The 20,626-nt window shown below is 42.7% G+C and overlaps 1 protein-coding gene across 1 annotated transcript in view; it reads left to right on the top strand.

Annotated features, from left to right (window-relative positions):
* Positions 1 to 20,332, top strand: part of ALG2 (ALG2 alpha-1,3/1,6-mannosyltransferase) — a 66,279-nt gene extending 45,947 nt beyond the window's left edge. Inside the window, exon 2 of the mRNA XM_069219629.1 lies at positions 19,222 to 20,332. Coding sequence (XP_069075730.1) covers positions 19,222 to 20,124 — 903 coding nt within the window. The 3' untranslated portion in view covers positions 20,125 to 20,332. The remainder of the gene's footprint in view (positions 1 to 19,221) is intronic.
* Positions 20,333 to 20,626: the final 294 nt, after the last annotated feature.

The raw sequence follows: 20,626 nt of genomic DNA, 5'->3' as shown, positions 1-20,626 counted from the left end.
GACAAAAAAAAGTTTTGCAGCTTATGTATCAATATCTCATGGATGGTAAGGATTGGAATATCGGCAACCTCATGTCCCTCATAATCCGCCATAACACCTGTAAACAATTTATAGATCTCCCTGATCGTATATGGGCTTGAGAGAACTTTTGGCCAACTGACACGGTTCCAACTATTATTCAGTTGTGGCTCAGGGACAACAGTATGAGATGAATATTCAAAAACATCCTAAATTCAGCGCTATGTAGAGTGATAAGCAAGGGGTTCTAATCACTATCATGACAGAATTCCACCTTCATATCCTCCAACGTTGGCCATAACCTAACATCCAATAACAAGTAATCAATAACACTGGATGATTTACCTCGTTTAAAGGTAGATGCAATATTTGAATCCGAGGGCGTACGGCCATTACAGGCCCTTAGACCATACTTAAGACACAATAATGTCAACTGTAAGGCCACGCAAGAACGACTACAAAGTTGCTAATTAACCAAATAAGGAATACCCCATTGCTCCTCCTCCTCCTCATCTACTAAATCACTACTTAAATAGGAGGGTTCAAATGTGCAGTCCATGTCCCCTGCAACTACTACCTTAATATTGGGGGGCAGAGTATCTAAGTATTCAGATAGCTGAATTATGGTCTGTGACTCCTGTCCCCGCGACACTGACCTTTCGTAAACATTGATTATCACAATCTTAAAGCCTCTGTTGAATACAAGCTGTACATCTAGTAGATCCGGGGAGTCGTTTTTTAATATCTAGAGACTGCACTCTAACCTCTTATTAAGCAATATCAATAAGCCTCCCTTGGAATGACCAATATTTCCATCCGCCGGTAAGGCCATCAATTGGTAAGCTAGAAACCCATCCAAGGCAACAGGGTCCAGAGACCAAGTTTCCTGGAATAAGCATATATCCTGCTTGTTTATATAATTGGCCCAATCAGGATCCAACAATTTCCTACCCTGCCCAGCCAAATTCCAAGACCTGATAGAAAGTTCGGCTCTAATTCCCACATCACTAGGCTCAAAGCATTGAACTTCCCCGTAGTCATCAGACTCTATAGACACCCCAGGCCTATCCGCCGAACCCCAGTTGGAAGTTGCCAAATTGGAGTCAAGACACTGGGCTTCCCCATGACCAACAGAATTATTAAGCACCCCTGGCCTACCCACCTGGCCCCAAGTAGAACCTATTAAATTGGAATCGGTGGGTACTCAGTCAATACCTTGTGGAAGGTGCAAGTTATTTCTTGTCGAAGTCCGAGCACATTTACGACTAATATCAGCCTTCCTGCCATTTGCATTTACATAATTTATAGGTAAATTTGCGGAGGGTGGAGAGGATTTAAGTCTAATACCAACTCCAATAGAGACTCTGAGATAGCAAGTACGCAATTCAAAGTCAATAAGATTATTACAGAGCGAATGGAAATAATGTCATATTTGGATCCGGGCTGACAGTGTCGATCCATCACCACAATATCTGCACGGATAACAGAAAGGCATTTCCGCTGGACTCTCAGCCAATATATAACCTCATTTCTGGGTTTCCACGACCCCTAGAGACAATTTGGGTACTTCAACTCTGAACAGTGTACCTCCTTGGTTCCCAGGAGCTTGAGCCTGGTTCTTCGGAGCAAGCCTTCTCATCCCAACCGGATGGAAAGCATCATCAGGTGACTCAAAACAATGATTTGGTGATGTGGCTGCTCCACTCAAAACCTGAGAGCCAGTTGCCCCACCCCCACCCTGGAATCCTTGTTGTAATCAACAGATGTAATTTTACCAGATCTGTCAAGCTTTGCAAAACTCTGATCTTTAACATCGGTCATGCATTGACAGGATTTGTTAAATTATCTGATGAATTAATTATTGTGTGGGAAACGTAATTTTTTTTTTAGCTCTTTTATGAATTTGTATTGAATTGTTTTATATACTGTACATCTCGATGTAAGATCTAAATATTTAATAAAAACCGGAACCAGGAAGGTTCTTTGTTTTTCTCTGGTTCACATTCATTTTCTAAACACAATTTAAACCACAAAGCAGATTAAGCAGTCTCTTAAACACACTCTGGTTAGCCTCTGGAGTGTATTTTGCCCTTTTAGCCTGCAAAGGGAAATGGGGGATGTTCCTTCTAGAGGCCTTAGCACAGTATAGAGGAAAACCAGGAAAGAAATGTAACCTGTCGCGGGTAGAAGAAAACAGCAGTTTTAAAACTACATATTGCACAGAAACCAATAGATACATTTAAGCAGTCGTGGGTAGAGGAAGAGTGGTTTTTAATTTTCAGATTACAGCACTGCGTCTGGTTTGCTGATGACCTCTTGCTGACGTTCTGAAATCTTCCCTGGCAATGCATTTCACCCATTGCTTACCATTGGCTTTGTAAGTTCGTAACTCACATTTGCTTGCTTTCTGTTTGCTGGCTTTATTTATTTTAGGCTGTCCAGCTTGAGTTCATCCCTTCCCTTGCCCAAACCCTATTTACTGTATTCTTCTACCAGTACTGAATTTCTGTAAATAGATCTTTAAATCTTCTTATCTTGTCACATTAGCTGTGCATAGAAAGACAAGGGTCAAAAGTCACATTATGTCTTCCAGGAAGCTTGGTGTTTATTTTACTTTATCTGACAGCAAAATAAGAGGACTTATTTGACAATCATGCTAGCTACTTGGGCATGCTTTACAATGTTGTTTGTTTCCGGCTCAAACAAAATTTAAATGCTGTAAATGAACTGTGCAGATATTTCAGAAACTCACAAATGAAGAACATTTTTGGTAATTCTGAAGTGTGGTGGATGCAAATATTTTAATATGATCAAAACAAATCAATACACTAGGTGATGACATTTCCACACATTGTTTGTGTGCTGTATACTTATATCCTTAAAACTGTCTGTGCAAACGTAATGGTCATTTCAATTGAAGAGGTCTGTCTGTATGGCTTCAACACCATTTATACTCCACTTTGCCTTACCCTACTCCACTGTACTCTGCACCACTTCTTACCAATGCACTCTACAGACTGACACTCCACACTGTGTTGCTGCACTCTGCTCTGCACAACTCCACTTGACTCTTCTCTATACCACTTGAGGCCAATTCTCTCTAGCCCACACTACTCTACATTGCACCACTGCACTCTTTACTACTGCACTCCACACCGATCCACTCTAAGCCACTCTAATCTCCTGTACACTACTGCACTCTACCATAAAACATAACTGCACTCTACACCAATCGGTTCCACTCTGTGCCATTCCACTCTGTGCCACTGTAATCTACCCTGTGCCCCTCAGTCTACTTTACGCTGCTGCCCTCTATGCCAATCTTCTCTCCACCTCTGCACTTTACACCACTCTACTCTGTCATTTTACTCTGCCACTCTTCACCATTAAACTCTACGCCACTCTATTCTACTGCACTCTGTGCCCTTACTGTACTGCACTACACTGATTGCCGCTATACTCTGTGCAGCTACACTCTACACCACAACATTCTTCTCTGCACCACTACACTCTACTGTACACTCTATGCCACCATGCTAGTTTAACCTACTGTTCACCACTGCACTCTGGCACTGCACTCTGTCATTTCACTTTATGCCTCTCTACTCTGCACCATGCTACTCTCTGCCACTGCACATTGACCCATTGCAAGACTGCACTCTCCCTACTGAACTCAGTGCCAGTCTACTCTAAGCCACTGCACTCTACTCTCCACCACTCAACTCTGCTGCACTATGCCAAATCACTGTACGCCACTACACTCTACGCCACACTATTCTGCCCCACTTCATGCCAATGCACTCTATATCACATTACACCTCTCTACTCTTGCGTGCTCACCCCACTCTACTGTGTGCCACTTCACTCTACTCTGTAACAGCCTACTCTATCCCGTTCTACTCCACTCTGGGCCCTCCACTCTACGCCACTACAATCTACACTGCACCACAGCTATGTGTCACTGCACTTTACGGCAGTGGACTATACACCATTTTACTCAAAACCAATATGCTGTACGCCAATCTACTCTGCACCACTGTACTTTATACTACTTCACTCTAGTCCTTTCTACAACACTCCAATGATACGCCACTCTTATGCTCTACTCAACTAAACTCTACGCCTCTCATTGCGACTCCATTACACTAGTCCACTCTGACGCTCTATGCAGCTCCCTCTACGCCACTCCATTCCACTTTACTCCCCTCTATTCTACAATACCCTACTCTGATCTCTTCTACTCCACTCTACACCCCTTAGCTGCTCTACAAAACTACTCCACTATATGCCATTCCTTTCTCCTACACTACGCCACTCTATGACCATCTGCTCCGCTCTCGCTCTACAACACTTTACTCCACTCAACACCCTCTGCCACTCCACTCTACCCCACGTCTGTCTGCCACTTGCTGTACAACACCCAATTCCACTCAGCCACTCCACTCTATGCCCTTCCACTGTCCAACACTACTCCCTCCACAATGCTCCACAACACTCTACACTACTACACTCTGTCACTCCACATCACTCAGTTCTACTCTACACCACCCTATACTACTCCCAAAGCCCTCCACTCCGCTTTAGGTCACTCCACTCTCCTTTACTCCACTAACGTTTGGCCAGGCTGAACAGCAGCTGAGCGCAGCTACATTGTAGTACCACTTGGCTAAAACATATTGGCAAAGCCAATAGCTCTAGGTGAGACCTATTGGCTTTACCTATGCTTGTTTATCCTTGCCTTCTCCCTAGGTCCCTCTTTTTCTGTCTTTCACATTCTCCTTTCCACCCCCTTAGACCTCCCCGCCCCCTTTTGTGTTTTTCTGTCTGGTATTCTGCATCTAAGTCTGTTGAGAAAAAATAAGTGTTGTGTTTTGACAATGGAAAAAATACTTTACCTGAAGTTAAGATAATAATTAAGATCATGGACAAATACAGTCATAAATGTGTGGTCTTTTGTTGTTTTTTTCCCCTTATCTTAAAAATAGATTGTAATCTCTGCACATTGTTCCCTGCTTCTGTTGCCCTTGATTAATCTGTAGGTTGATGTGGTGGGATTGGCTGATGCTCTTCATCTGACTCTGAATCTGACGGGGTGAGGGGTATGCCCATAGATGTGGCAATGTTGTGGAGCATAGCACATGAAACAACCATTTTGCAGCAGGTTTTTTGTCTGCATTGTAGTGCTCCACCGCTCCTTTATAGACCTCTAAGGCAACTCTTCAGCAGCCCAAAAGTACTCTCTATCACATTTCTTGTTTTTTGTATTTTTTTATGTGCAGCATTGTAGTGGTGTTTACGTGCAGAAGCAGGATTCAAGTAAGGTGTAAAAATAAACAAGGGCAAAGCATACGACAGTCTCCTACAATGACGCATTAAAAAATGATGTAGTGACAGTTTTATCTAAACATCTCTACTATATACGACAGAGAGCTATAATTATTTACCTAAATTTCCTCCACCAAAGTCACCACCAAGGAGCTGTGTGTAAAATTAACTATGGTGAAATATGAAAGAATTGCGTACTGCCGGCAAAAACCATTGTACCAGTAATGATAATACGTGTTTAATACATGAGTATTCTTACGATTTCTAAAGATGTATGCATTCTTTGATGGCGGACATAGTGAAATGTGTCCCATCAGTGCAGCCTATGACATGTGGGAATTAGGCTAACTTATAACATTTTAATTTGGTAAGCTGCAATTCCTGTGCTTTGTTTGGAAATTTGAAATATATTTATTAACTTTTTCATGAACATTGCATCCAGAAATGATTGAAACAATACATGAAAGCGTACTTTGGGAAACCCTTCCTGCTGTAGCTAACACACCCTGGAAGAGGTGCATGGAACATAACACTTGCATGTGGGTGGGAACTGAATTGGACATGCAAGCGTCACTGTAGTTGAGGATGAACTTCAGAGATTAAATATAAAATGAGGTTAACATTTAATCAATACTTCTGAAAGATGTCCTCCTCCCTCTGATAAAACATGGAAATGCAAATTCTAAAAATGCGCTCCGGTCTCTTCTTCTCTGCTAACCTGTAGGATCCTCATCATGGTGTACAGAGTAGCCATTGTGGAAAATGCAGATGCGTTCTGGAGCTATTTTCATAGGTTGCACCTGCTTACCACCTGGTTTAAGTTTGTGGTAAATTGCATGTGCTAAATGTTTTTTATGCAAGTATTTGCAATTGGCAAATGTTTGATACATTTGTTTAGCGATTCCCTATTCGGAGTAGCAATTTTTAGGGATTCACAAATATTGCAAGTCCCTAAAATTGCACAGTGAACGCCTTTCATACATCACAAAAGCCTAGTCAGTATTAATCTCCATTGTTAAAACAACTGAACTGTACAACTTCTGTGGGTGTACAGACTTAAGGAAAGAGCTCCTGTAAGGCTGTCATTCAGACTCACTGAGGTACAATCAAGCTGTAGTACATTTCTATGACTATTTCATGGTTTTTAACTTAAGAATTTAAATACAGATATCTGCATTTTGTGGTAAATGGCAGCAGTTGAGAGTAGCTATGCATTTGGACTCAATGAGTGTTAGAAATTGGGTTTCTGGTTGGCAGAGGTATGCACCCAGTTCAAGCAGGAACCATGGTCTTAGTCACGGTAAGGTACAAACACCCTCAGTTAACCTGTGCACACCCTCTGGTAGCTTGGTACAGAGTAGGCAGGTTTAACTTAAGAGCCAATGTGTAAAGTATTTGTGCAACACTTCAACAGTGAAAACACCACACAAAAATAATTGTCACCAGGTTAAAGAAATAGAGCTTAATTTAATGGACAAAAATCCAATAAGTAGAAGCAGATATGAATTTTTCGAGATTAAAATGCATTATAGTGCTTAAAAGCCGAAAGCGCCAACCGGAGTCACCTGGCCCTGCTAGACTGGGTTAAATCCAAAAGTTCTGGCTGACCACAATGGAGTGCCGGTCGGATACAGTCCCAGGTAAGTCCAGCTGAAGTTTTCCCTTTTCAAGAATTGGGCCAAGAGTCCTGTATGCCAGGAGTAAGTGTGCCGTGATCACAGAGAGCGTCGGTGGTGGTCTACGGGTACTAAGTGTTGGCGTTGCAGACTGGACCACTGGAGCATCACTTTCGCGGACAGCGATACTGTGCAAAAAGACAAACTTGTGGTGGCTCATGCTGATTCTTCGGGTGAGCAGTGCAGTTCCGGGGTCCGAGCTGGCCTGGTTGTGAAGACCCCAAGAGCTTGATTTTAAGAGCCAAAGAACACTTCCAAGGGCCCAGGACTGGAAAAGCACCTCTTGGGAATCAGGATCTGGTTGAAGACTGGTCCAAGGCCTGTAGCAGGTGAGTTCGAAGTCTTGTCTGTCCCCGAGATGTCAGAAAACAGGAGGCAAACCAGAAAGCCCTTGGAGTCACTTTGGTGCTGGAATGCAGGTCCAGACTTTCTCATTCCCAGGCAAAGGGTAGCAGGTCGGGTCGGCAAAGCAGGAGTCCAGCAGAGTAGCTGCTCAGCAGAGATGCAGTCCTTGTAGAAGAACAGTAGAGTTGCAGTCCTTGTAGCAGCACAGCAGTTCTTCCTGGCAGAGTATCGACAGGTCCAGAAGTGTACTGTCGTGGTGGTATCATTGGTCCAGTACTTATGCCCAGTTGCGCCTTTGAAGATGGGAGACTTTAAAGAAAGGTCTTTGAAGTGCACAGCCCTGGCTCCAGACACACAATAGGGGAGTATGCAGCTCTTTGTGAGAGGCCAGGACACTACCTGTTCAAGTGTGTTAAGCCCCTTTCAGCCCTCCTGCCCAGGATGGCCCACCAGGATCTTGATTGTCTATCAGACACACCTAAGCTGCCTTTGTGTGTAGTTGCCTAGAGGGAATGCACAAGACTACCTGTCAGCCCAACCCAGATGTGTATTGGGGGTCAGGTAGTAGGCACCAAATGTCTAAAATAAGAAAATGCCAACTTTCTAAAAGTTGCATTTTCAGAACTGCAATTTAAAATCCAACTTTACCATAAGTTTAAAATTGCCCACAGAGACTCTGTGTAACGTCAGGCCTGAGATGTTTTGAAGTGCTACTGAAGTGGGTTTGAAAAACAGTGCTGCAGACCCTACTAGTAGCATTTAATTTAGCAGTCCTAGGCACAGGTAGTTTACCTTTACTAGGGATTTGTGTGGAAATTAAATATGCCATTTGTGTATAAACCATTGTCGCTATGTTTTTAAGCAGACAGCACAAGCACTTTAGCACTGGTTAGCAGTGATAAAGTGCCTAGAGTCCAAAAACCAACAAAAATTAATTCGGCAAAAAGTGGAGGGAAGAGGCAAAACGTCATGAGTTAGTCACTTGAGACGACTAACTATAACTGGTGAATTTCTATGGTTTTCTATGTTACAACGTTGTTGTTTTGCATAACGTTTGCTGTGCTTTGTACATTTACATTAAGTTGGCAACAGACCATGTAATAGAGATGATGACACTTTCTTTTTATTTTCTGGTAATGAAAATTGTAACAGGAATATCTGGAATGTTTCGATTGGCGCTTGTGGTAGGAAGAAAGAGAGTAATAGAAAGCAACAAAGGACTGTTATGGACAGTCGAGCATTGTGATTAGATATAATGGTATGTTTATTTTCACAGTGCAAATCTACATAAAAAAAGAGGGAGAGGGGAAATTTAGACCAGGTCCAGTGTGCTGTCTTCCTAAACATTAATCAACAATAAAAATTAGCACACAGTTCCTGAAAGATGGAAGGAAAGAAGCATAGGCACTTCTAATTTAGAAGCTAGAACCCTCACACATCCATTGGATGTCGTGCTTATCATTGGGTCTGCTACTCGTTGGGCTGTCGCTGCAATGCCTGACGGGCCCCTGCGAGGGGGCTCTGTGCCGGAGATTTTTTATTGTAAGCATGCCTCAAAAGTCCGTAGGAGAGGAATCAGACCTGATATACAGAACAGAGAGAACTAGAGATAAAATTGACTCGAGAACCACCCAAAATCAAATTTAATTGAGAATGTGGGCCTCGGACAAGATAAAAAACAAGGGGAATATAAGGAAAGTAATGTACCTAAACTCTAACCGAAAGGGGTATCGAGGACACTGGCTCTCACCCTAACTAGAAGATCGACATGTTTCACGCCTCAGCTGTCCTAAAGGATCAAGTGGCGTTTCATCAGGACCACAATAAAGAGTTCTTCTCAAAAACATGAATGTACATTAAACATACAAGAGACTGCAACTTACATAGACAGCTACGCAAAAGAAAAAAGAGCCTCATTCGGAATTTCCTTCCCTTTGAAGTCTCTCAGAGCATTTCAGCAGCCAGATCGTGAAGTGATCTGGCTGCTGAAATGCCCACTAGACACCAGGGATTATTTGCAAAAAGGAAATTGGGAGGTGGGCAATTATTTTCAAGGCCTATTGTTGTTAGGCCGAGGGGGGCAGACACCATTAGGCACCAGGGATTTTTTGTTTTTTGTTTTGTTTTGCAGATGGGGAGCGACCCCTTAGGCAAGGGTCGCTCCTCTGGGGAGCAAATTGTATTTAGGACATTTCTGCCCCACTTGGGGGGCAGAAACCACAAGGCACCAGTGATTTTTTTCTTCTTTTTTTTTCCGCCAATTTGACGCAAAGGGAGCAACCCCTTAGGCAAGGGTCCCTCCCCTGGAGGGGGGACAAATGTTATTTTAGGCCATTTCTGCTCCCCTCGGGACAGTAATCACTTAGGCACCAGGGATTGTTGTGTGTGTATGTGTGTGTTTTGTTTGGTGGGGGGGCAGCCCCTTGGGCAATGGTCACTCCCCATGGGGGCACATTACTGTTGGCCATATCTGCCCCCCTTGGGGGCAGGTTGGCCTATTTTGGAATGCCATCTGCCCCCAAGTGGGGCAGAAAGCCCACCAGAGAAAAAAATGTTTTTCTTCAAAATAAAAGGGTGGGGGTATGGCCATATAAATAAATTGGGCCAAAGTTGTTCTGCCCACCCGTGGGCAGATAGGGCAATTACCCCCAATCCACACCCCGGGTGGCAGAAAGTTTACTAGAAGCCAGGGAATAAAAAAATTAATTAAAAAAAAATAGTGGGGAGGTGACTACCAAGCAGTATGGGACTGGTTATGCCCCCACTCCAACTAAACGGGGTATCAGTCTTTCAGCTCTCCCTCTGCACACTAAAACATCTTATCCCACGGCAAGCAAGAGGACATTTGATTATTTTGGGTTTTGGTTTTACATTTGGGCCATTAGAGCTTGGCTAACTCTCAAAATCGTCCCACTTGGAATGGTGAGGGCTGCACTTAATTGACTTTGGGACGCTGCCATGTAGAAAAATACAAAAGCCCTAGACACATCTGAAAACTAAACATCTGGGTGATTCCAGGGTGGTGTGCTTCGCATGCAACCACACCATTTTCTTACTCACAATGCCCTGCAAACCTCCAACTTTGCAGAAAATCACACATTTTTCCCACATTTTTGTGATGGAACCTTCCGGAATCTGCAGGAATCCATAAAATTCCTACCACTCAGTACAGTATAGTCTCATCCATACCGATAAAAATTCTTCCCCGCTTGTCAGCCTAGAAATGTTTTTTTTCAAACTGCTCCTTTGGACACGCTTTGGTTCCCCCTGAATTTCAACGTGTTTTAGACTCTTCCCTGTCACAAGCACTTGGCCCACCTACACAAGTGAGGTATTATTTTTACCGGGAGACTGAGGGGAACGTTGGGTGGTAGGAAATTTGTCCCTGTGCGGTGATCCCACACAGAAATGTAGGGAAAATGTGATTTTTGTTTTTTTGCTCGTGTGTCTAGTTTTCAGAAATGTCTGGGTTTGGTAGGTTTCCTTAGATGGCTGCTGAGCCCAGGGCAAAAAACGCAGGTGCCTCCCCACAAAAAACAGGAAGTTTTGTATTTTGATGTGTCCACATAGTGTTTTGGGACATTTCCTGTCACGAGCACTAGGCCTACCTACAAAAGTGAAGCACCATTTTTATCGGGAGACTTTGGGGAATGCTGGGTGGAAGGAAATTTGTGGCTCCTCTCAGATTCCAGAACTTTCTGTCACTGAAATGAGAGAGAAAAGCGTTTTTTTTGCCAAATTCTGAGGTTTGCAAAGGATTCTGGGTAACAGAACCTGGTGAGAGCCCCACAAGTCACCCCATCTTGGAATTCCCTAGGTGTCTAGTTTTCAAAAATGCACAGGTTTAGTAGGCTTCCTTAGGTGCCGGCTGAGCTAGAGGCCAAAATCTACAGTTAGGCACTTTGCAAAAAACCTGTCCGATTTCAATGTAAAAATGTGATGTGTCCATGATGCGTTTCCTGTTGCGAGCATCAGGCCTACCCACGCAAGTGAGGTGACATTTTTATTGGGGGAGCACAGAATAGCAAAACAACTGTCATTGCCCCTTGTCTTTCTCTAAAATCTTTCCTTCCAAATGTAAGACAGTGTGTAAAAAAGACATCTATTTGAGAAATGCCCTGTAACTCACATGCTAGTATGGGCACCACGGAATTCGGAGATGTGCAAATAACCACTGCTTCTCAATGCCTTATCTTGTGCCCATTTTGGAAATAGAAAGGTTTTCTTGATACCTATTTCTCACTTTTTATATTTCACCAAATTAATTGCTGTATACCCGGTATACAATGAATACCCGTTGCAAGGTGCAGCTCCTTTATTGGCTCTGTGTACCCAGAGTTGTTGATGAACCTACAAGCCCTATATATCCCCACAACCAGAAGAGTCTGTTTTTTTCACCTCAATTTCAATTTGTTTTTTATTTCAGCTGCTATTTTCTGTAGGAAACTCTTGTAGGATCTACACAAATAACCCCTTGCCGAATTCAGAATGTTGTCTACTTTTCAGAAATGTTTAGCTTTCTGGGATCCAGCATTGGTTTCACACCCATTGCTGTCACTAACTGGAAGGAGGCTCAAAGCACAAAAAATAGTATAAAAATGGGTTATGTCCCAGTAAAATGCCAAAAATTTGGTTTTTTGATTAGTCTGCCTCTTCCTCAAAGCTGGGAAGATGGTGATTTTAGCACCGCAAACCCTTTGTTGATGCTATTTTCAGGGAAAAAACCACAAGCCTTCTTCTGCAGCCCTTCTTTCCCATTTAAAAAAAAAAAAAACGAAATCTTTGCTGTATTTTGGCTAATTTCTTGGTCTCCTTCAGGGGAACCCACAAACTCTGGGTACCCCTAGAATCCCTAGGATGTTGGGAAAAAAAGGACGCATATTTGGTGTGGGAAGCTTATGTGGACAAAAGGTTATGAGGGCCTAAGCCCAAATAGCCCAAAAAAGGCTCGGCACAGGAGGGGAAAAGGCCTGGCAGCCAAGGGGTTAAGGTAAAGTTAGTTTGGGTGATAGTTGATGGAGTGAAATAAAGGAGGTAGCATAATCCTCTCTTCCTTCTCCGTGATATAATTGAAACTTTCCATAGAGCTAGCTAGAAAAACTTTCATTTACTTGCCTTTAATTACTTATGGATCTATTTCTTTACTAAAGGTATTAAAGTAGCTATACAAAACTCTGATATATACATACTTATGACTGAAACATTCATCTATTTCGCCACTTTAATACTTATTTGTACCGAAAGAGGAAAGAAGGAGGTATTAAAAATATGTTTTTAAATTACATTTTCTTCATGAAAAGTCGCATCCTCCTTAGTTTGAGTAATATTCGGGTACACAAATGCAAAAAGTAGTTCGTGACAAACACCCAGATGTACAACTTTACAAGTGCATGCCTTTACCACGAATGTAATGCAATGTGTTGACTTTTACAAAACATTGTTATACATTGTGTCTTTATCACACATTTTGTGTGTGTGTGTTTATGTATGTTCGATGTCATGTGTAGCTGCAGATACACATGCTATGCATAGTCTGCCATCTAGTGTTGGGCTCGGAGTATTACAAGTTGTTTTTCTTCGAAGAAGTGTTTTCGAGTCACAGGATCGAGTGACTCCTCCTCTTCGGCTCCATTGCGCATGGGCATCGACTCCATGTTAGATTGTTTTCTTTCCGCCATCGGGTTTGGACGTGTTTCTTTTCGCTCTGATAGTTCGAGTCCAAAAAGTTTTAAAACTCTTTAATTCTCGTCAGTATTGTTTCAATCGCGTACCATCTCAGTCGACACTTCGGTACCGTCGGGTCAAACATCTTTACTCGGCCTTCGGGGCGCCTGCGCCCAGCTTGGGCCTGGTCGGGCCGACCCCGTGGAAGCCTCATGGACCGGACCCCATTCCGCTTTTGTCCTCGGTGCCACGCAAAATTTCCCTACACAGACAAACATCTTGTCTGTAATCTCTCTTTCCCCAGACCATCGGGAAGAAAATTGTGAGTCCTGCAGATCCTTCTGTTTGAAGAAAACGCTCTGAGACAGAAGAGCCCGGGACTCGAGATGGCATCCAAAAGCACCGAACGTCTCAACGTCGAGGAGGAGGAGATGATGCACACAGCTGTCTCCGTTCAAGGATCCGACTCCGAGCAGGAGTCCGAGGGGGACAGACTGGTCACAGCAGGACAGCACATGAGTACGCCTGCCCCTGCCCCGTCCCAGCCAAGCCCAACATAAGGCCTTGGGAACGCCACTGCTGGAAGGCCATGGCTCGACCCGTAAAAAGAACTTTGGTGACCAACCCACAACTTCGGCAACGAAAAAGGCTCCACCAGCCAAGCCTTTGGACTCGAGCCGAGGCTCTGTCTCAGAGTCCACCAAGCATCAATCCTTCGAGTCGAAACCTCAAATCGTTTTCAGAGCCGAGGCCATCATCCACCCGAGCCTTTCCATACCGAAAAAACCAGCTTCAGAGCCTAAAAGGCCAATTTATATAGGGAGTAACATGGACTTTCGCAAGCACTCAAAGCCATAAAATGACTGAGGAACACTTACAAATGGAGGCAATAGATGAAAGTCAAGCCAGGATTTACATCAACAAAGACACTGGCAGAATTATAACAGCACCTCCTCTAAAGCCTAAGAGGAAATTAGCCTTTCAGGAAGAATTGGACACTACTCAGCCACCAGCTAAAGTGCCAAAAATCAAAGACAAACCTCCACCTCCTCAGTTTTCTCCTCCTCAGTCTCCTCCTCACTCTCCTCATTTACTTCTCTCCCCTTACTAGTCCCACACCTGTGCAATCTCCTCTACATTAATTTGATTTTCAGCACGACAATGTGGATCCATGGGATCTTTATTATCCAGATCCCATTCCAGATAACAACCCAGACTGCCATCCCTCTAAACCATCACCACCAGAGGATAGTACATGCTACACCCAGGTCATAGCTAGGGCGCCATCCTATCACAATGTTGCCATGCACACTGAGCCGTTAGAGGATGACTTCCTTTTTAATACACTCTTTTCTACACATACCACCCATCAGTCGCTTCCCATGCTCCCAGGCATGTTAAAGCATGCAGACCAAATATTCAAGGAGCCAGTTAAGACTAGAATAATTACTCCTAGGGTGGAGAAAAAATATAAGCCACCTACCTCCTGTATCACACAACAATTTCCTCCGGACTGTGTAGTGGTAAGCGCAGCCATAAAAAGAGCAAACTCAGTCATCAGGGGAATGCACCCCCACCAGACAAGGAGAGCAGAAAGTTTGATGCTGCGGGCAAAAGGGTGGCATCTCAGGCAGCTAACCAGTGGAGGATAGCCAACTTCCAGGCATTGTTGGCTAGATATGATAGAGCACACTGGGAGGAGATGAAGGACATAATACAACATCTCCCCAAAGAACAACTGAAAAGGGCTCAACAAATAGTTGAGGAAGGGCAAGCTATCACACACAATCAGATCCGATCAGGTCAGCCCTAGACTCTGCAGACTCAGCAGCTAGAACAATCAACACTGCTGTCACCATAAGAAAACGCGCATGGCTTAGGTCTTCGGGATTTAAGCCTGAAATACAAAAGGCTGTTCTTAATATGCTGTTTAACCAAAAACCGCTTTTTGGCCCGGAGGTATGCACGGCTGTTGAAAAAATGGAAAAAGATTCGAACACAGCTAAAGCCATGGGTGCTTTGTATACAACACAGTACAGGGGATCCTTTCGTAAGCCCCAATACAGAGATGGTTTTAGAACCCAAACACCTGAGGCATCCACATCACAAACAAAGTCGGCCTACCAACCTCAATATCAAAGAAGTGGTTTCAAAAGCACTTACAGAGGCTAGTACCCCAGAGGCAGGGGAAAATATCAGTCTACAAAACAAGCCTCACAACAGTCAAAGCAGTGACTTGATCCATCACTTCCCAATTCACACCTCACCTGTGGGGGGGGGGAGACTGCAAAGGTTCCACAACAATTGGCTACCCATCACCACAGACAACTGGGTATTATCAATTATCCGCAAAGGCTATTGCATAGAATTGGCACAAACTCCACCAAATATTCCACCAAAACCACACAATCTCTCCACAAAACATATCGCCCTGTTGCAGGAGGAAGTAAAATCTCTATTACTCAAACAAGCAATAGAGCCAGTGCCACAAAATCAGCTAGGAACATGAGTTTACTCACTGTATTTCCTCATTCCCAAAAAAGGCGAAACCTTAAGGCCAGTATTAGATCTCAGAACCCTCAATCTTTACACCCTGTCAGAACACTTTCACATGGTAACAATACAGGATGTTGTCCCACTACTTCAACAGCACAATTTCATGACATTAGACCTCAAAGATGTGTATTTTCACATACCCATCCATCCAGCGCATAGGAAATATCTCCGTTTTGTGATTCAAGGAAAGCATTATCAGTTCAAAGTGTTACCCTTCGGAATAACAACAGTTCCCGTTCACAAAATGCCTGGCAGTAGTTGCAGCCTACCTAAGAAGGCAACACATTCATGTCTTCCCATATATCAACGATTGGCTAATAAAATCCAACAGTCTTCGGTGTCAAAACCATACCACCTAGGGTTCTCCATAAACTACCAAAAATCACACCTCCAACCTACGCAAATTCAAAAGTATTTAGGAGCCACACTAAATACGCAAACAGCGCTTGCAAGCCCAAGTCCACAAAGAATACAAGCATTTCACAATATATTGCACAAATACAGCCAGCCCAAAAGCACACTGTCAAATTCGTCATGAAACTGTTAGGCATGATGGCATCCTGTATCGCCATTGTTCCACATGCAAGACTAAACATGCAGCCTTTACAACAGTGCCTTGCACAGCAATGGTCACAGGCACAGGGTCAACTTCACGATCTAGTGTTGATAGACTGCCAAACATGCATATCACGTCATTGGTGGAATTCCACAAACCTAAACAAAGGGCGGCCATTTCAAGACCCCGGGCCTCAGACCATACTTAAAACAGATGCATCAATGATTGGCTGGGGGGCGCACCTAAAAAATCACAACATTCAAGGGCAGTGGGACGCAAAACACAAACAGTTACACACAAATCACTTAGAATTGCTAGAATTTCAGCCTCTTCTCACTCACAAGAACATCCTGATCAAAACAAACAACATGACAACAGTGTATTACCTAAACAAACAGGGAGGGAGCCATTCATCCCAACTCTCCCTCCTAGCCCACAAAAGTTGGCAATGGGCAATCCACAACAAGATTCACCTGGTAGCACGATACATTCCAGGGATATACAACTAATTGGCAGATGTTCTCAGCCGAGATCATCAACAAACACACGAGTGGGAGATTCACCCTCAAGTGCTTCAACTATACTTTCACTACTGGGGAACACCAGACATAGATCTATTTGCCACCAGCGAAAACGCAAAATGCCAAAACTTCGCATCCAGATACCCACATCCCCTATCCAAGGGCAATGCTCTATGGATGAATTGGTCAGGGATATTTGCTTACGCTTTTCCCCGTCTCCCGCTCATTCCATTTCTAGTCAACAAACTACGTCAAAACAAGCTCAAACTCATACTCGTACTCATAGCGTCAACCCTTCTATACAACACTATTCGACCTGTCAATAGTACCACGTATCAAACTCCCAAACAGACCAGATCTGTTGACACGAAACCAACCGATCAGGCATCCAAATCCCAACATATTCAATCTAGCGATTTGGCTCCCGAAGTCATAGAATTTGGCTATATACAACTACCAACTGAATGTATGAAATGAATTAAACAAGCAAGAAAACCCACTACCAGGCAGTGCTATGCCAACAAATGGAAAAGATTTGTGTATTACTGTCAATCTAAACAAATTACCCCTCTTTCAGCTTTAATACAAGACATTGTATGTTATTGGCTTCATTTGCAAAAAGCAAACTTAGCTTTTTCATCCATAAAAATACTTCTCACTGCAATCTCTGCGTACTTGCAAAATATACAACACAGCTCTTTATTTAGAGTTCCTGTTATCAAAGCCTTCATGGAAGGATTAAAACACATCATTCCACCTAGAACGCCTCCAGTGCCTTTGTGGAATCTAAACATAGTGCTCAAACGACTTATGGGTCTACCATTTGAACCTATGCACTCATGTCAGATTCAGTACCTAACATGCAAAGTTGCCTTCCTAGTCGCAATTACTTCATTAAGAAGAGTCAGTGAAATCCAAGCTTTCACAATTCAAGAACCGTTCATACAAGTACACAAACATAAAGTTGTACTTCGAACTAACCCTAAGTGTCTCCCAAACGTTATATCACCGTTTCATATCAATAAAACAGTGGAACTACCAGTCTTCTTCCCACAGCCAGACTCTGTAGCAGAAAGAGCCCTGCATACATTAGATATTAAAAGAGCCTTAATGTATTACTACATAGGTAGAACAAAATCATTTAGGAAAACAAAAGTTATTTGTGGTGTTCCAAAACCCACATACTGGTAACCCTATTTCAAAACAAGGTTTAGCAAGATGGATAGTAAAATGCATCCAAACATGTTACCTTAAAGCTAAAAGGCAGCTCTTAGTTACACCTAAAGCACATTCCACACGCAAAAAAGGGGCTACAATGGCTTTGTTCAGAAATATACCAATGGCCGAAATTTGTAAACAGCTACTTGGTCAACACCACATACATTTACCAAGCATTACTGTGTAGATGTGTTAGTAACACAGCAAGCCACAGTGGGTCAAGCTGTACTAAGAACATTATTTCAAACAATTTCAACTCCTACAGGCTAACCACCACTTTTATGGGAGGTAAAACTGCTTTGTAGTGTATGCATAGCATGTGTATCTGCAGCTACACATGCCATCGAACGGAAAATGTCACTTACCCAGTGTACATCTGTTCGTGGCATGTTCCGCTGCAGATTCACATGCACCCTCCCACCTCCCCGGGAGCCTGTAGCCGTTTAAGTTCAACATTCACTTGTTCATATGTACATATGTATATTCCATTTGCATGCACATCTCTTTTCTTTATACTCTGTCACTCTTACCTTACCCTCTGCAGGAAAACAATCTAACATGGAGTCGATGCCCATGCGCAATGGAGCCGAAGAGGAGGAGTCACTCGATCCCGTGACTCAAACACTTCTTCGAAGAAAAACAACTTGTAACACTCCAAGCCCAACGCTAGATGGCAGACTATGCATAGCATGTGAATCTGCAGCGGAACATGTCACGAACAGATGTACTCTGGGTAAGTGACATTTTCCATATATATTCTTAGAGCTTGTTATCCACTGATTCAAGGAAAACAAGGGCGGCACTCCTGGGCATTGTGAACATTTTTATTGATGCAACATTGCAGAACAAAACATCAATGCGTTTCAGCCATATCTGGCCTTATTCACGACGATAGATACATTTTGGGTGGCGTTAAGGGAGAGCCACTTTTCTTGTGAGTTTAGTTTTGCCCTCCCAGAACTCTAAAAATCCTTACCTTCCTTTACTGCTATGCACCCCTAAATTCATCTGTACCTCCCTTTACCTCAACCGACCCCTAAAACCTTTATTTAAAAATAGCCAAATATGTTATTTAAAAAAAATAAAATACCTGTGTGCTAAAGTACTGCTTTGAAAAAGCTATGTGGCAAAAGTAAAAACCTACACTATACTATGCACTTACCTGAGTGGGAATGCTCAGACGTGGTAAAGACAACTTGTGAAGGTGGCATACCAAAAAGAACAATAGGAAAATGCCTTTCACATTTTCCTGTAGAATTTAAATGATTTTTTTTTCTTCAGTCATGTTTGAAGAACATACCACTGCTATAATTAATTCATATTACATTTTTATTCTCTCTAGGTGTCTGCATGTATTCCATTCCTCAAACTTTCCAGAAGACCAAAGAAGGTACTATTTTACTGTCACTTTCCAGACCAACTCCTCACTCAAAGGCAGTCCTTGCTCAAGAGGTTATACAGAGCTCCAATTGATTGGCTAGAAGAGAAAACAACGGGCATGGCAGATTGTATACTTGTCAACAGTAAATTCACAGCAAATGTTTTCAAGAACACATTTAAGTCTTTATCGTACATAAATCCAGATGTACTTTATCCCTCATTGAATTCCAGCAATTTTGATTCCATAGTTTCTGCAAACCTTGAAGGTATGGTTCACAACAAAGTACAGTTTTTGTTTCTCTCAATCAACCGATACGAAAGGAAAAAAAATATACTTCTTGCATTAGAAGCATTCCACAATCTGCTATCAAGGCTCAATGCTGATGAGTTGGAACGATTTCATCTAATTGTAGCTGGTGGATATGATGAACGCATTTTGGAGAATGTGGAATATTATAAAGAATTGAAAAATGCTGCTACTCAATGGAAAATGGAGAATAATGTTACTTTCCTTAGATCATTTTCAGATGAACAAAAAGTGGCTCTTCTAACAAGAAGTACATGTGTCCTTTACACCCCTAGCAATGAGCACTTTGGCATAGTTCCTGTAGAGGCAATGTATATGGAATGTCCAGTTATTGCAGTTAATTCTGGGGGGCCGCTGGAATCTGTTGTTAATAATACGACAGGATTTTTATGTGATCCTAGTCCATCAGAATTCTGTGAAGCAATGAAAAAATTTGTGGAAGACCCTTCTTTAAGGAAGTCAATGGGGGCTGCAGGAAAAGATAGAGTCAAAGACCTATTTTCCCCTAAGGCCTTTCAAGAGAAACTTTATCAGTACTTGTGCAAACTGACTCAATAGAATTTAACTCTGCAACTGTCAAGTTATTTAGAAGAATATTCTGTCCCACCAACGTACTGTTTTAGGTGATTATGCGTTATTAAAAGATGGTTTGGGCTTTTGACATGTAGATATTCTAGTTTTGTCATCTTTGACACAGTTTGTCGGTTGTTTTGATTTCTTTTTTAGGGTGATGGTTGAAATAAAATAAATCACTTTCCAATTCCTATCCCCTGTTGCGTTACAATATGGTGTAATCTGACTGCAAAAACTAGGATCACTGATCACGTTTTTCAGTAAAGTTGATCGTTCTGACCTCTTCACTTTGATTGTTCATAAACCAGTCACCATACCTTCTGCTTATAACATTTAAGTCCTTTCGCTGTCCATAATTTAGTAAAATCAAATGTTTCTTGCTTTTATTATCCATTCATTCCTGCTTTGGTTTGTCCTCCCTGATGCACTATTTCTGTAGACTTTTAAGAGAAGTAGTGTTGCGGCAGAATAGTCCCTTTTCTGACGA

This window comes from Pleurodeles waltl, chromosome 2_2 (assembly GCF_031143425.1).
Source record: "Pleurodeles waltl isolate 20211129_DDA chromosome 2_2, aPleWal1.hap1.20221129, whole genome shotgun sequence".
NCBI classification, from domain to species: Eukaryota; Metazoa; Chordata; class Amphibia; order Caudata; family Salamandridae; genus Pleurodeles; species Pleurodeles waltl.
The sequence above is the reverse complement of the archived record's forward strand: the minus strand, read 5'-3'. Positions and strand labels throughout refer to the sequence as shown.